This window comes from Nerophis ophidion, linkage group LG03 (genome assembly GCF_033978795.1).
Source record: "Nerophis ophidion isolate RoL-2023_Sa linkage group LG03, RoL_Noph_v1.0, whole genome shotgun sequence".
NCBI lineage: Eukaryota > Metazoa > Chordata > Actinopteri > Syngnathiformes > Syngnathidae > Nerophis > Nerophis ophidion.
The window spans coordinates 34,303,890-34,319,474 of NC_084613.1; the positions used below are offsets into that span (position 1 = coordinate 34,303,890).

At 38.7% G+C, this 15,585-nt stretch overlaps 1 protein-coding gene across 11 annotated transcripts in view; it reads left to right on the plus strand.

Annotated features, from left to right (window-relative positions):
• Nucleotides 1–14,110, plus strand: part of fgfr3 (fibroblast growth factor receptor 3) — a 148,330-nt gene extending 134,220 nt beyond the window's left edge. For all 11 annotated transcript variants that reach the window (XM_061894971.1, XM_061894977.1, XM_061894970.1 and 8 more), the window contains exons 16-18: nucleotides 6,210–6,347; nucleotides 9,955–10,060; nucleotides 10,121–14,110. In XM_061894971.1, the coding sequence (XP_061750955.1) occupies nucleotides 6,210–6,347; nucleotides 9,955–10,060; nucleotides 10,121–10,285 (409 nt within the window). In that variant the 3' untranslated portion in view covers nucleotides 10,286–14,110. The remainder of the gene's footprint in view (nucleotides 1–6,209; nucleotides 6,348–9,954; nucleotides 10,061–10,120) is intronic.
• The last annotated feature ends 1,475 nt before the right edge of the window (nucleotides 14,111–15,585 follow it).

Consider the following 15,585-nt stretch of genomic DNA (forward strand, 5'->3'; position numbering starts at 1 on the left):
CTGAATGTTGGATTGTTGTATTATTTTTTCACAGTTCATGAACTTGCATTCATATTTCATTGAGGTATTATACAATGAACATATTTTTAACGAATTTATGAATTGCTCCTGCTTTTTTAAATGTTTTAAATAAACTCACATCTCCCTTGAAATTCCTTCATGTATTTCCAGGGGTTAGTGCACACCCTTAAAAAGGACTACTGCTACACTACATGTCATCGCGCACGCTTTTATATCTCACAACCAACATGTATGATGTTGTATGAGACTTGTGCAGAACAATGTATGTGGCTGCAAAACGTACTTGGTCAACAGCCATGAAGGCCACACTGAGGGTGGCTGTAAAACAACTTTAACACTGTTACAAATATGCGCCACACTGTGAACCGACATCAAACAACAATGACCAACACATTTTGGGAGAATTTCCGCACCCTAACACAACTTAAACACAAGAGAACAAATACCCAGAACACCTTGCAGCCCCATCTCTCCCTGGCTACATACACCACCTACACCGACGCAAGTAGGGAGGGTGGGTGCGTGGGAGGGGTGGTAGCGTGGGTGTGTGTATTGTAACCCGGAAGAGTCAGGGCTGCATGGAATTGTGGGTATTTGTTCTGGTGTGTTTATGTTGTATTACAGTGCGGATGTTCTCCTGAAATGTGTTTGTCATTCTTGTTTGGTGTGGGTTAACGGTCTGGCACATATTTGTAACAGTGTTAAAGTTTTTTTTACGGCCACCCTTAGTTTGACTTGTGTAGTAGCTGTTGATCAAATATGTCTTGCAACATCACATATTTGAACTGCTCAGCCAAAGGTGACAAACAATTTGGTCTGCACACCGTCCGTACAGAATTCAGTGAGTGTCAAGAACAGTGCCGTTACAGCATCCCATGAATAGCATGGTTGTGTAAAAATTAGCCTTGATTCTATGGGGAATCCCGTGAACATCGAGAATATTGGGTAGTATGACGCTGTCAAGTTCTGTTCATATTAAACTCGCGGGCTGCACACACATTAAATTGTCATATCTAAGCGCGGGCCACAAAACAACGTCTCGCGGGCCGCATGTTTGAGACCCCTGGTTTAATGGATACAGTGAAACACTATTAAGTACTGTACACTCCACTGCTACTTTAAATACTTTTAAAGTCCTGAACGGTCATTAAACAGTTTTGACAGTAAACAGTGAAGATGTCCTCCATTGTCATGTGCATTATCATGCAGCAGACATGTTGATAATATTCAATTTCTCCTAAAAAAAAACAACCTTCCTTGCTTTCTCCCAGCACAATGATGATGATGATGATGATGATGATGATGATGATGATGATGATGATGAGATGTTTATTCAGCAACCCAGTCTGAATTTTAATGTCTTTATCTCTCTCTACTCTGTTTGGACTCGGCGCAGTAGCTGCTGTCCTCTGCCCTCTCTCGACCCGAGCGTGGATAATTAGACACGAGTGCTACCAGGGAGGACTGGGGCTGCACAACAATAGCGCGGTGGGCTAATTGACTCCGCATTATCTCGTTAGCTTCCCCCGTCTCTCGGCCGTCAGGGAATAATGCGCCGCTTGACCGCCAACAGTGAAAGAAGACATGATTCAGCTCATGTCGTCACACTCTCACAGTTTCACAGTGCAGAGCAGTGGTCTCCAAAGTGCGGCCCGCAGCTAATCCTCTACGGCCCAGTGTCACAATCGTTAGCATTCTAATATTAGCATGCTCTTTTTGCAGGTATACACCTCACTTTCAAATATTGTGTGACATGACGAGTGATACCTTTTAGCATCCTATATTAATATATAAATATAGTCATATTTTTTGGTACTTGACGGAGGTTAGTTAGCATTTTAGCATGCTACCTTTAATATACTAGCTTTTTTTAGATCATTTAACTGTTTATATTTTGGTATTTCATCAATGCTAATTGTAAGCATGCTATTGTTAGCATGCTTGCTTTTTTAATCTCATTTTGCTCATATTGTTTGTTACTTGACTTAATGTTAGTATGCTAACTTTTTTTGTGGCTAATTTTGAAGTTATACACCTCAATCACATTAAGGCATTTTATACACATTTTTCAGGTACACACCTCAGAGTAATATATTTTGGTACTTGACGCATGGTACTTAGCATTTTACCATTCTAACTTTAGCTTGCAAGCTTTTCTTAGATCATTTAAAAGTTTATATTTTGGTATTTCATCAATGCTACCTGTAAGTTCGCTATTGTCAGCATAGTACCATTAGCATGCTTGCTTTTTATACTCATTCTGCTCATATTTTTTGTTACTTGATGAAATGTTGGTATTCTAGCTTTTTTTGTGGCTAATTTTGTAGGTATATATCTCCAGTCTTTTTTGCAATTTTAAACACATTTTTCAGGTACACACCTCAGAGTAATATATTTTGTTTTTTGACGCATGTTAGTTTGTATTTTAGCATGCTAACTGTTGCATGTCAGCTTTTTTAGATCTTTAAACAGTTTATAATTTGGTATTTCATCAGTGCTAACTGTAAGCATGCTATTGTTAGCATAGTACATTTAGCGTGCTTGCTTTTTTCCTACCGAAATTGCATTTTGTAATCCTTTGAAAAAAATTCTACGGTACTGGTTTTGACGGTGAAAATTATACATTACATAATATCGAATCTTTGGAAAAGAGGATTAGTGGATTTGTAGTTCGCAAACTTTTTTTTTTTTTACCATGTACCACCTCTAGAAAACATTAATACACAAGCATAGTAGGCTTAAATATTTATTAAAACAAGGCAGAGGCAATATTTTTGCTACTTTGACATTACACATAGTTTGAAGAGTAACACTGTGTTTGAATATGGGAAAATAAAACACTGTACTTTAAACGATGGATCCTTTGGTGTGACACTTGATGGAGCCAACAGTTTGAGAACCACTAGCGTAAAGCATTCAATATGCATCTTGTACAGTCCCGAAAAAGTGATTGAATTATACAAACCCTGTTTCCATATGAGTTGGGGAAATGTAATAGATGTAAATATAAACGGAATACAATGGTTTGCAAATCCTTTTCAACCCATATTCAGTTGAATATGCTACAAAGACAACATATTTAATGTTCAAACTGATAAACTTTTTTTTTTTTGCAAATAATCATTAACTTTAGAATTTGATGCCAGCAACACGTGACAGAGAAGTTGGGAAAGGTGGCAATAAATACTGATAAAGTTGAGGAATGCTCATCAAACACTTATTTGGAACATCCCACATGTGTGCAGGCTAATTGGGAACAGGTGGGTGCCATGATTGGGTATAAAAACAGCTTCCCAAAAAATTCTCAGGCTTTCACAGGAAAGGATGGGGCGAGGTACACCCCTTGTTCCTCAACTGCGTGAGCAAATAGTCAAACAGTTTAAGAACAATGTTTCTCAAAGTGCAATTGCAAGAAAAATAGGGATTTCAAAATCTACGCTCCATAACATCATCAAAAGGTTCAGAGAATCTGGGGAAATCACTCCACGTAAGCGGCATGGCCAGAAACCAACATTGAATGACCGTGACCTTTGATCCCTCAAACGGCACTGTATCAAAAACCGACATCAATCTCTAAAGGATATCACCACATGGGCTTAGGAACACTTCAGAAAACCACTGTCACTAAATACAGTTTGTCGCTACATCTGTAAGTGCAAGTTAAAGCTCTATTATGCAAAGCCAAAGCCATATATCAACAACATCCTGAAACGCCCCCGGCTTCTCTGGGCCTGAGATCATCTAAGATGGACTGATGCAAAGTGGACAAGTGTTCTGTGGTCTGACAAGTCCACATTTCAAATTGTTTTCGGAAATATTCGACATTGTCTTTCGCACCAAAGGGGAAGCGAACCGTCCAAAACTGTTATCGACGCAAAGTTCAAAAGACAGCATCTGTGATGGTATGGGGGTGCATTAGTGCCCAAGGCATGGGTAACTTACACATCTGCGAAGGCACCATTAATGCTGAAAGGTACATACAGGTTTTGGAACAACTTTCATGGACGCCCCTGCTTATTTTAACAAGACAATGCCAAGCCACATTCAGCACGTGTTACAACAGCGTGTCTTCATAAAAAAAGAGTGCCGGTACTTTCCTGGCCCGCCTGCAGTCCAGACCTGTCTCCCATCGAAAATGTGTGACGCATTATGAAGCGTAAAATACGACAGCGGAGACTTCGGACTGTAGAACGACTGAAGCTCTACACAAAACAAGAATGGGAAAGAATTCCACTTTCAAAGCTTCAACAATTAGTTTCCTCAGTTCCCAAACGTTTATTGAGTGTTGTTAAAAGAAAAGGTGATGTAACACAGTGGTGAACATGCCCTTTCCCAACTACTTTGGCACGTGTTGCAGCAATGAAATTCTAAGTTAATTATTATTTGCAAAAAAAAAAATAAAGTTCATGAGTTTAAACATCAAATATCTTGTCTTTGTAGTGCATTCAATTGAATATGGGTTAAAAATGATTTGAAAATCATTGTATTCCGTTTATATTTACAAAACCAGTTTCCATACGAGTTGGGGAATTGTGTTGGATGTAAATATAAACGGAATACAATGATTTGCAAATCATTTTCAACGCATATTCAGTTGAATATGCTACAAAAACAACATATTTGATATTCAAACTTATAAACTTTTTTTTTTTTGCAAATAATCATTAACTTTAGAATTTGATGCCAGCAACATGTGACAAAGAAGTTAGGAAACGTGTCAATACATACTGAGAAAGTTGAGGAATGCTCATCAAACACTTATATGGAACATCCCACAGGTTTGCAGGCTAATTGGGAACAGGTGGGTGCCATGATTGGGTATAAAAGCAGCTTCCATAAAATGTTAAGTAATTCACAAACAAAGATGGGGTGAGGGTCACCAATTTGTATGCAAATTGTCGAACAGTTTTAGAACAACATTTCTCAACGAGCTATTGCAAAGAATTTAGGGATTTTACCATCCACAGTCCTTAAAATCATCAAAAAGTTCTGAGAATCTGGAGAAATCACTGCTCGTAACCGATGATATTATGGACTTTTGATCCCTCAGGCGGTACTGCATCAAAAACTGACAGTGTGTAAAGGATATCACCACATGGGCTCAGGAACACTTCATAAAACCACTTTCAGTAACCACAGTTGGTCGTTGCATCTGTAAGTGCAAGTTAAAACTCTAATATGCCAAGCCAAACCCATTCATCAACAATATCCTGAAACACCGCCGGCTTGGCTGGGCCCGAGCTCATCTAAGATGGACTGATGCAAAGTGGAAAAGTGTTTTGTGGTCTGATGAGTCCACATTTCAAATTATATTTGGAAACTGTGGACGTAGTGTCCTCCGGAACAAAGAGGAAAATAACCATCCAGATTGTTATAGGCGCAAAGTTCAAAAGCCAGCATCTGTGATGGTATGGGGGTGTATTAGTGCCCAAGGCTTGGGTAACTTACACATCTGTGAAGGCACCATTAATGCTGAGAGGTCCATACAGGTTTTGGAGCAACATATGTTGTCATCCAAGCAACGTTATCATGGACGCCCCTGCTTATTTCAGCAACACAATGCCAAGCCACGTATTACAACAGCATTGTTTTGTAGTAAAAGAGTGCTGGTATTTTCCTGGCCCACCTGCAGTCCAGACCTGTCTCCCATCGAAAATGTGTGGCGCATTATGAAGCATAAAATACAACAGCGAAGACCCCGGACTGTTGAACGACTGAAGCTCTACATAAAACAAGAATGAGAAAGAATTCCACTTTCAAAGCTTCAACACTTAGTTTCCTCAGTTCCCAAACGTTTATTGAGTGTTGTTAAAAGAAAATGTGATTTAACACAGTGGTGAACATGCCCTTTCCCAACTACTTTGGCACATTTTGCAGTCATGAAATTCTAAGTTAATTATTATTTCCAAAATAAAATAAAGTTTAAGTTTGAACATCAAATATCTTGTCTTTGTAGTGCATTCAACTGAATATGGGTTGAAAAGTATTTGCAAATCATTGTATTCTGTTTATATTTACATCTAACACAATTTTCCAACTTATATGAATACGGGGTTTGTACATCTAACACAATTTCCCAACTCATATGGAAAAGGGGTTTGAAATATCAGAATGGATTGTTGTCCTATGGGGGATAAAGGCAGCTTTATTGTGTTTTGACCTCCTAAGTGTGTGGTGTTTGTCTTCAGGTGGTCCTATGGCGTTTTACTGTGGGAGATCTTCACCCTTGGGGGCTCGCCATACCCGGGCATCCCTGTGGAGGAGCTTTTTAAGCTGCTGAAGGAGGGACACCGCATGGACAAGCCTGCCAACTGCACGCACGAACTGTAAGTCCTGCCTTGATCTCGTCTGGAAAGCGTGTGGAGGACCTCCACATGTTTCAGATCCAGAGGGGACAACTATTGGGTCTGTGCTGTCATATACGATACCAAACTTGTGTACTCACCTTCTTAGGCTGACCAACATGTTTGTAAAGGTCCAAAAAAAATCTGTTGAACTTTTTTTTATGCGGTTAACTTTATTTTTACACTTTAAAAACTGTTAAGAATGTTAAGAAAACAAAATGACCTTATTGATAATACACATAGTTAACTTCTTTTTACACTTGTATGATAGCTACAAATGTTATAAAGTGTACTCAAAATCCGCCTCTAATTTTGCAGATTCCAGGTTTTTTCATAGTGATATTCACTTCTTTCTACATGTTTATGACTTGTGTTTTTGCATGCATTTTTAAAAGAAAATAAAGACAAGAATAAAATAAATATGAAAAAATTGTTTAAAGCAGGGGTGCCCTAACTACGGCCCTTGAGGTCTTCAAATTGGACCGCAAGAATTCATGAGTTTGATAAGGAATCTTGCCTGCAGGGAGACAGCATTCATTATAAAAGTCGAACACTTTTAAAGCAGCTGTTTTGTCACCATTTAGCGACAATATGAGTTTTTCCTGGCAAAAGACGTTTTAAAATTATCTGATTGCGCAACTTTTACTTATATGACCCAATGCAAACAACCTTCCCTAGTCATGGTGCAAAAAACAAAAACAAAATCCATTTAAATCCATTACAATGCATGATGGGAAAAATGCAAAAACACTCTCCACACTTATCCATGTTTTCCGCATTTTAGCTTGATTTTTCTGATTCATTACACAATTTTAAGGAAGTCGTCACGGAAGTAAAGAAGGTAGGAGTTGAACATATTTTCAATATCCATAATATTGATTATATAACCATTATATTAATTTGATATGTACACACACACACATATATATAGGTATGTATAGGCACTCTCTTTCTCTCTCTCTCTCTCTCTCTCTCTCTCTCTATATATATATATATATATATATATATATATATATATATATATATATATATATATATACACACACACACAGCCGTGGTCAAAAGTTTACATACACTTGTGAAGGACAAAATGTCATGGCTGTCTTGAGTTTGTAATAATTTCTACAACTCTTATTTTTTTGTGATAGTGATTGGAGCACATACCTGTTTGTCACAAAAAACATTCATGGTTAGTTTTTTTTTTTGGATGGCACAAAAAGCCAAAAGGCTTGTTTCCCAGGTGGTCCATTAAATATTCATCACATTTGTTGCATTCAATAATAAAAGATGTATAACCTGTAACATATGTATAAAAAATTACGTTAGAAAAAATGGATAAGTCAGTACTTTGGGAAGGCCATTCTAAAACCTTAATTCTAGCCTGATTTAGCCATTTTTGTTTCGTCTGACATCACATGGACCAAGATAAGACCTTCCGGAGGAAAGTTCTGTGATCAGATGAAACTAAAATTTAGCTGTTTGGCCACAATACCCAACAATATGTTTGGAGGAGAAAAGGTGAGACCTTTAATCCCAGGAACACCAGTCATACCGTCAATCATGGTGGTGCTAGTATTGTGCTCTGGGCCTGTTTTGCTGCCAATGGAACAAGTGCTTTACAGAGAGTAAATGGTACAATGAAAAAGGAGAATTACCTCCAAATATTATTATTTATTAAATTCTTCAGGACAACCTAAAATCAGGAGGTTGGGTCTTGAACACAGTTGAGTGTTCCAACAGACAAATGACCCAAACACACTTCAAAAGTGGTAAAGGAAAGGCTAAATCAGGCTAGAATTAAGGTTTTAGAATGGCCTTCCCTAAGTCCTGACTTAAACCCCATTGAGAACATGTGGACAATGCTGAAGATACAAGTCCATGTCAGAAAACCAACAAATTTAGGAGAACTGCAAAAAAATTTCTCAATAGGGGTGGTCAAAAATTCAACCAAAAGATTGCCAGAAGCTTGTGGATGGCTACCAAAAGCGCCTTATTGCAGTGAAACTTGCCATGGGACATGTAACCAAATATAAACATTGCTGTATGAATACTTTTGACCCAGCATATTTGGTCACATTTTCAGTAGACCCATAATAAATTCATAAAAGAACAAAACCTCATGAATGTTTTTTGTGACAAACAAGAATGTGCTCTAATCACTCTATCACAAAAAAATAAGAGTTGTAGAAACTCAAGACACCCATGTCATTATGTTCCTTACAATTGTATGTAAACTTTTGACCACGACTGTGTATGTGTGCGTGCGTGCATGTATATATATGTATATATATATATATATATATATATATACTGTGTGTGTGTGTGTATATATATATATATATATATATATATATATATATATATATATATATATATATATATATATATATGTATATATATATATGTATATATATATATATATATATATATATATATATATATATACACATATGTATGGGCTTCACGGTGGCAGAGGGGTTAGTGTGTCTGCCTCACAATACGAAGGTCCTGCAGTCCTGTGTTCAATCCCAGGCTCGGGATCTTTCTGTGTGGAGTTTGCATGTTCTCCCCGTGAATGCGTGGGTTTTTCTCCGGGTACTCCAGCTTCCTCCCACTTCCAAAGACATGCACCTGGGGATAGGTTGATTGGCAACACTAAATTGGCCCTAGAGCAGGGGTCGGGAACCTTTTTGGCTGAGAGAGCCATGAAAGTCAAACATTTCAAAATGTATTTCCGTGAGAGCCATATAATATTTTTTAACACTGATTACAAATGAATGCGTGCATTTTTAAGTAAGACCAACATTTTTAGAGTATAATAAGTCTCTTATTCTTTTTAATAACATTGTTATTATAAAGTTAACCAATAATAAATATAATACTTTTTACCATTAATGCGACATCTTCAACAGGTGCAATAGAAAACGGATGGTTGGATTAAAATGCAAGACAATGTTTTATAATTTGAACGTTATTTTTAACACTGATTACCAGCGGAATTATTCATTACTTATTGTGTTGAGCAACGTCAGCTAAGATTCATCTGAGAGCCAGATGCAGTCATCAATAGAGCCACATCTGGCTCTAGAGCCATGGGTTCCCTACCCCTGCCCTAGTGTGTGAATGTGAGTGTGAATGTCGTCTGTCTATCTGTGTTGGCCCTGCGATGAGGTGGCGACTTGTCCAGTGTGTACCCCGCCTTCCGCCCGATTGTAGCTGAGATAGGCGCCAGCGCCAGCGCCCTCCCGCGACCTCAAAGCGGTAGAAACTGGATGGATAGTTTAAAGGCTACTAATGGTTGCCTGCCTTTAAAGTTGCACAAAAGAGGATTGGTCATTAGTGTTTTATTGTTCTTTTCTTCACATTTGTAAGATAGTTAAGAATGTTATTAAGTTTATTGCCTGTTCAGATAATAAAATGTTCATGATTGGAAAGTAAACAAAAAATAAATCCAAATTGGCTCAATTAATTTTCCAGAAAAGGATCTCAAATGTATGATTTTAATTTCTGTCGAAGCTTTGATTCACAAAATGGCCACTAGGTAGAGCAAGTCCACGCTGAAACTAAGATGCGAATGCATGTGTTGCAGGTACATGATCATGAGGGAGTGCTGGCACGCCGTGCCGTCTCAGAGGCCCACCTTCAGGCAGCTGGTGGAAGATCACGACCGCCTTTTGTCCATGACTTCAACTGACGTAAGTCTCATCACATGGACACGTCTCTACCCTCGTGACCTCTGACCCGTGCTACCACAGGAGTACCTGGACCTGTCGGTGCCGTTCGAGCAGTACTCGCCCACCTGCCAGGACTCCAACAGCACCTGTTCCTCGGGGGACGACTCCGTCTTCGCCCACGACCCGCTTCCCGACGAGCCCTGTCTTCCCAAGCAGCTTCCCAGCAACGGCAGCATTCGGACATAAGACGCCCACTTGGGGGAAGGTCAGACCCTGAAATTCGCACAAAAAAACACGCCAGTTGGGGGAAGGTCAGACCTTAAAATTTGGACTTAAGACGCCAGCGGGGGGAAGGTCGGACAATTAAATTCGGACATTGGACACCTCCTTGGGGAGATGGTCGGACCCTGAAATTCAGGCAAAAGACGGCACCTGGGGGAAGGTCGGACCCTAAAATTCAGAACTAATGTGACAGCTGGGGGAATGTCGGACAATAACATTTCAGACATAAGACACCACCTTGGGGAGGAGGTTGGAACCTGAAATCCGGACAAAAGACTCCAGCTGGGGGAAGGCTGGACCCTAAAATATGGACATTAGACATCGGCTGGGGAAAGTCGGACAATAAAATTCCGAGATAAGACGCCAGCTGGGGTGAAGGCCGGACCCTAAAGTTCAGACTTAAGGTGACAGCTAGGGGGGTAAGGTCAGACCCCAATATTCGGACATAAGACGTCAGCTTGGAGAACGTCGGACCTTAAAATTTGGCCATACGATGACAGCTGGGGGAAGGTTGGACCCTAAAATTCAGACATAAGACGCAAGCTGGGGGAAGGTCGGACCCTAAACTTCGGACTCAAGACACCGGCTGGGGTAAGGTCGGACCCTAAAATTTGGACTCTAGACACCGGCTGGGGGAAGGTCAGACCCTAAAATTCAGACATAAGACGCAAGGTGGGGGCAGGTCGGACCCTAAACTTCGGACTCTAGACACCGGCTGGGGGATGGCCGGACCCTAAAATTCGGACATAAGACGCCAGCTGGGGGAAGGTCGGAACCTAACATTCGGACCTAAGCCGCAAGCTGGAAAAAGTCAGACCCCTAAAATTCGGACATTAGACGCCAGCTAGGGGACGGTGCGACCCTAAAGTTCTGACCTAAGACGCCCGCTGGGGAAAGTGGGACCCTAATTGTCATGTCAATGAGTCCAGCCGGAAGGAACAGAGTCTTCAGCCGGACCAACTTTGAAGGATCTTCACAAAGTCTATTTTTGTATTCGGGCCAGTTTTTTCTTATGGACAATCTGAGGGAGGGGAGAAGGGGAATGGGGGGTGGGGGGTGCCATTCTGTGCCTACTGGGAAAGAAACTTCCGGATGCTGGAGCAGGAAGTCAAGCGCAAAACCTTTGGGTCTTGAGACTGTGCCAAAGGTTGAAGTACGTCACATGCATCATGGAGACGGTCTTCCAAAGTCCCTCAACCCACGCTCGCCAGGGCTAACGAGCGTGGTCGCCACGCCAACGGGCGAGGTGACAATCACACGCTAGGAAATAGTCTAGTGTAAATACATCAATGCAAACATTAGCGCTATATTGTCATTCACCTTCAACAGCAATCTACAAGACACTGTCACGGAAAATCCCAAAAGCCGTAATGGACTCATTAAGGTGTATATTTGTAAAAATATTTATAGATGAACACGGCCAGAAAAAAGATTTTATTTCCACCTTTGTAACTTATTTCACTGCAGACCTGCAGGGGTCGCTGCTGCACGAAGACACGGGAGAGGGACACGGCGAAAAGACGACATAGTTTGGTGACAAGGACAAACAATGTGAAAAAAGGAATTAAAATGTCAATTTCAGTGAAGGAAATGAGAGCAATAATTAAAAATACGGGAGAAAGCGGTCAGTTTACCATGAAAAAGGCGAAAAGACGGAAAAAAAGAGTTACAAAAAGTATTCGTTTTTCCTGCTGTAAGAAGTGTTACCAGGGACAACAATGCAAAAAGCAGCCAATTTACAAGAAAAAAAAAACTAAATTGTAAGAAAAAAATCTGAATGATAGTTTATGATAAAATGTGGCAAATTTTCCCAAGCAATGAAAAACAGTGTCTAAGAGTGACAACAAAAAGGTATGCTTTTCTAAGCTCTTCAACTTTTAAAAATGTAATGAAAAATAAGTCAAAAGAGTAAAAAGGTGAACATTTTTGGCAAAGATGTTGAGGACAAAAGTGGGAATCATAATTACCTAAGTTACAAAAACAAAGTAATGTATTAGTTCCTCAAAATCGGATGCCATAAAATAATTTGTTTTTTGATCCTTTCAACTTTTTTATGAAGAAAAAAAGGCAAAAAGACATTTGTAAAAAGGTACAATTGCAGAATTACGGGGAAAAAAGGTGAAAAATATATTTTTTTAAGTGTTTACGATAAGTAGTTGAAAAAAAGCCTTTAAAAAAACTGATTAGGAAATGAATTAAAAAAGTGAAGGGGAAAAAGAAGGAAAATCAAAAAAAAGTGGAAGAGCTAAAATAGCTAAGTTACGAGGAAAAATATGAAAATATTAAATATCATTATGATGAAAAGTACATTAATATTAAAGTTTGATGAAGAAATACAACTTGTAAAAAGATTCAAGTTACGCTAAAAACAATTACGAAAGTTTCAAAAGAAAGCAAATTTCTATAATGCTCGCTCTTCTTTATTACCATTTCCTTTTCCACGTGTCCCTCATAGTCTGGCTGGTGTCCTGTGTGTTTACACTTTGAAACAATCACAAGGCGGCCATCTTACTTCCGGCTTCTAACGCCGCCGTTGTCCTTTGCCAAATATCGCCAAGTCTTTGCTGGCCAAGAGACTTTTCCTGAGGCCTTTAAGTGGAGAAGCAAAAGTCCCAGCATGCTTTGCGTCTGAGCAGCACAACAAAGCAATACTTTTCGCGGCCAGCAAGTGGATGCTTGTTTTGTTTTGTTTTTATATGAGAAGAAGCTTTCAGTATTAAAACTGACATGAAGTCATCATAATTAACGTTTCGTCCAAGTGCCAAATGAGTCTTAAAACCAGTCCGCTTTACCGCTGAGTGAAAAAAGTACGAAACATAAGTGGTGTTTGCTCGCTGCTAAAATTCCCAACAAGACTGTATGAGTACTTAATTTTGTTTTGGGCAAAGTACTTTTTATTTAAATCACTCAGAGACGTTTGAAGCATCAAAGGATAGCATGAAACGTCTTCCTGCAAGAAGCTAGCAAACGATTGGTTTTGAGCGTAAGACAAAGAAGCGGAATTAAAGGCACTTAAAAGACGTGAAGAAGGAAAAGGAGTCTTATTTGTATTTATTCTTCCATGCTGTGTCAAAGCTTTCCCTATGGTGAGAGTGTTTTTATGCTTTTTCTTTTGGTTGTTTTCATTGATTGAATAGCCAGATGATCACCTCACTTGTTACTGCCCCCTATCTGTTTTCCTCTGTTACAACGTCCTCCGCGCGGACTCAAGCTAATTAGCCTCTCAGTTTAGCGCCGCCAGTGAATTTGGATTTGCATTATTCGTCCTAAACGCGCAAATTGGCGACAGATATTAATGCGAGACGCTAGCGTGCGGACTGAGCACGACGTGTTTAAAACAAACAATAAATTAGGGGTTTGAAAAATGACATGTCAAATCCCACTTTAAGTTTTATCGTCGCTTTTTACTTTCAACGCTGGATTTTTGTCTTTTTGATTGGTTTTCTTCATGCAATGATTTCTCTTTTTCTCATCAGATTAATTTATAGTTTGAAACTTGCTTGCTGATGTACATAAGAGACATAGACCTTGGTTTTTAGAGTTTTATGTAGCCGTGTGAGCTGTCTTACTTTTCATTTTGCATTCCACTTCAGGTGTTTTACGACAATAGTGACATAATTTATTTGCCTTCCTTCATCTTGTTAACGTAGAAAAAGCCCAACTAACTGTTTGTTTCATGATAATGACGATTATGATGGAACGTTCCACCATGTTCATGTTTCCTGTCTGAGAACGACGCCTCACAAACTATGCTGTTTTCAATAAACATCTTATATGTTGTCGTATGAACCCGGACTTTTGTTTTTATGGAGAACAAAATGACAAGAAGGACACAGTTACGACAAACACGGGACACAGGTTTGTTGGCAAACTGCCTCAGCTCTTCTGTCTGTGTTTGGGCGGGCCTGTCAAGCAAACATGGCCAACATTTCATGCAGTATTTGTGCGCTCCACAGGGAGCAACGGTGAGGCATACCTGTCAAAGGTACGGCAATAGAACACCTTTGTGACTAGCAAAAGCGCTTAAGAGACACGTATTTTTGTAAAATTTTGCCTTCCTGTTGAATACATAATGGGTGTCACAACCATTAATAAAAGTTAATATATATATATATATATATATATATATTTATATATATATATATATATATATATATATATATATATATACACATACATACATACAGGACTGTCTCAGAAAATTTGAATATTGTGATAAAGTCCTATATTTTCTGTAATGCAACTAAAAACATGAATATGTCATACATTCTGGATTCATTATACATCAACTGAAATATTGTAAGGCTTTTGTTATATTAATATTGCTGATTATGGCATACAGCTTAAGAGGCAGCGGCGGCGATGACCAAGAACAACGCGGAGTTGTAATATAATTACAACACTTTATGTACATATTTATATACATATTTATATAATATTTACATATTTATATATTATGTAACTACAAGCTCCATTCACAGACAGAGTCCCATTGCTTTTATGAGCGGTCAAGCGAGTCAAAAGCCGGAAAAAAAAAAAAATTCAATTTTTTTTTTTTTTTTTTTTTAATTTGTGGCGGCCGTAATTCTTTCGTGAACCCGCTTGACATCCATTGCTTTCGGTCCCCTAGGGGTGTGTGTGTGGGGAAGGGGGTCCTCTCCAAGGTTCTCATAATCATCATTGTAACCGACGTCCCACTGGTGTGAGTTTTCCTTGCCCTTTTGTGGGTTTTTCGGAGGATGTCGTAGTGGTTTGTGCAGTCCCTTGAGACATTTCTGATTTAGGGCTATATAAATAAACATTGATTGGTTGGTTGATTGATATATATATATATATATATATATATATATATATATATATATATATACAGTATATATATATATATATATATACAGTATATACATATATATATATATATACCTGTGTGTGTATATATATATATACCTATATATATATATATATTAGGGCTGTGAATCTTTGGGTGTCCTACGATTCGATTCAATATCGATTCTTGGGGTCGCGATTCAAAATTCAATTTTTTTTTTATTCAACGCGATTCCCGATTCAAAAACTATATTTTTCCGATTCATGTGATTTCAGTAGGATCTACCCCGGTCTGCCTACATGCTAGCAGAGTAGTAATTGTTTTTTAAAAAGGTTTTATAATTATAAAGGACAATGTTTTATCAAATGATTGCAATAATGTAAATTTGTTTTAACTATTAAACGAACCAAAAATATGACTTATTTTATCTTTGTAAAAA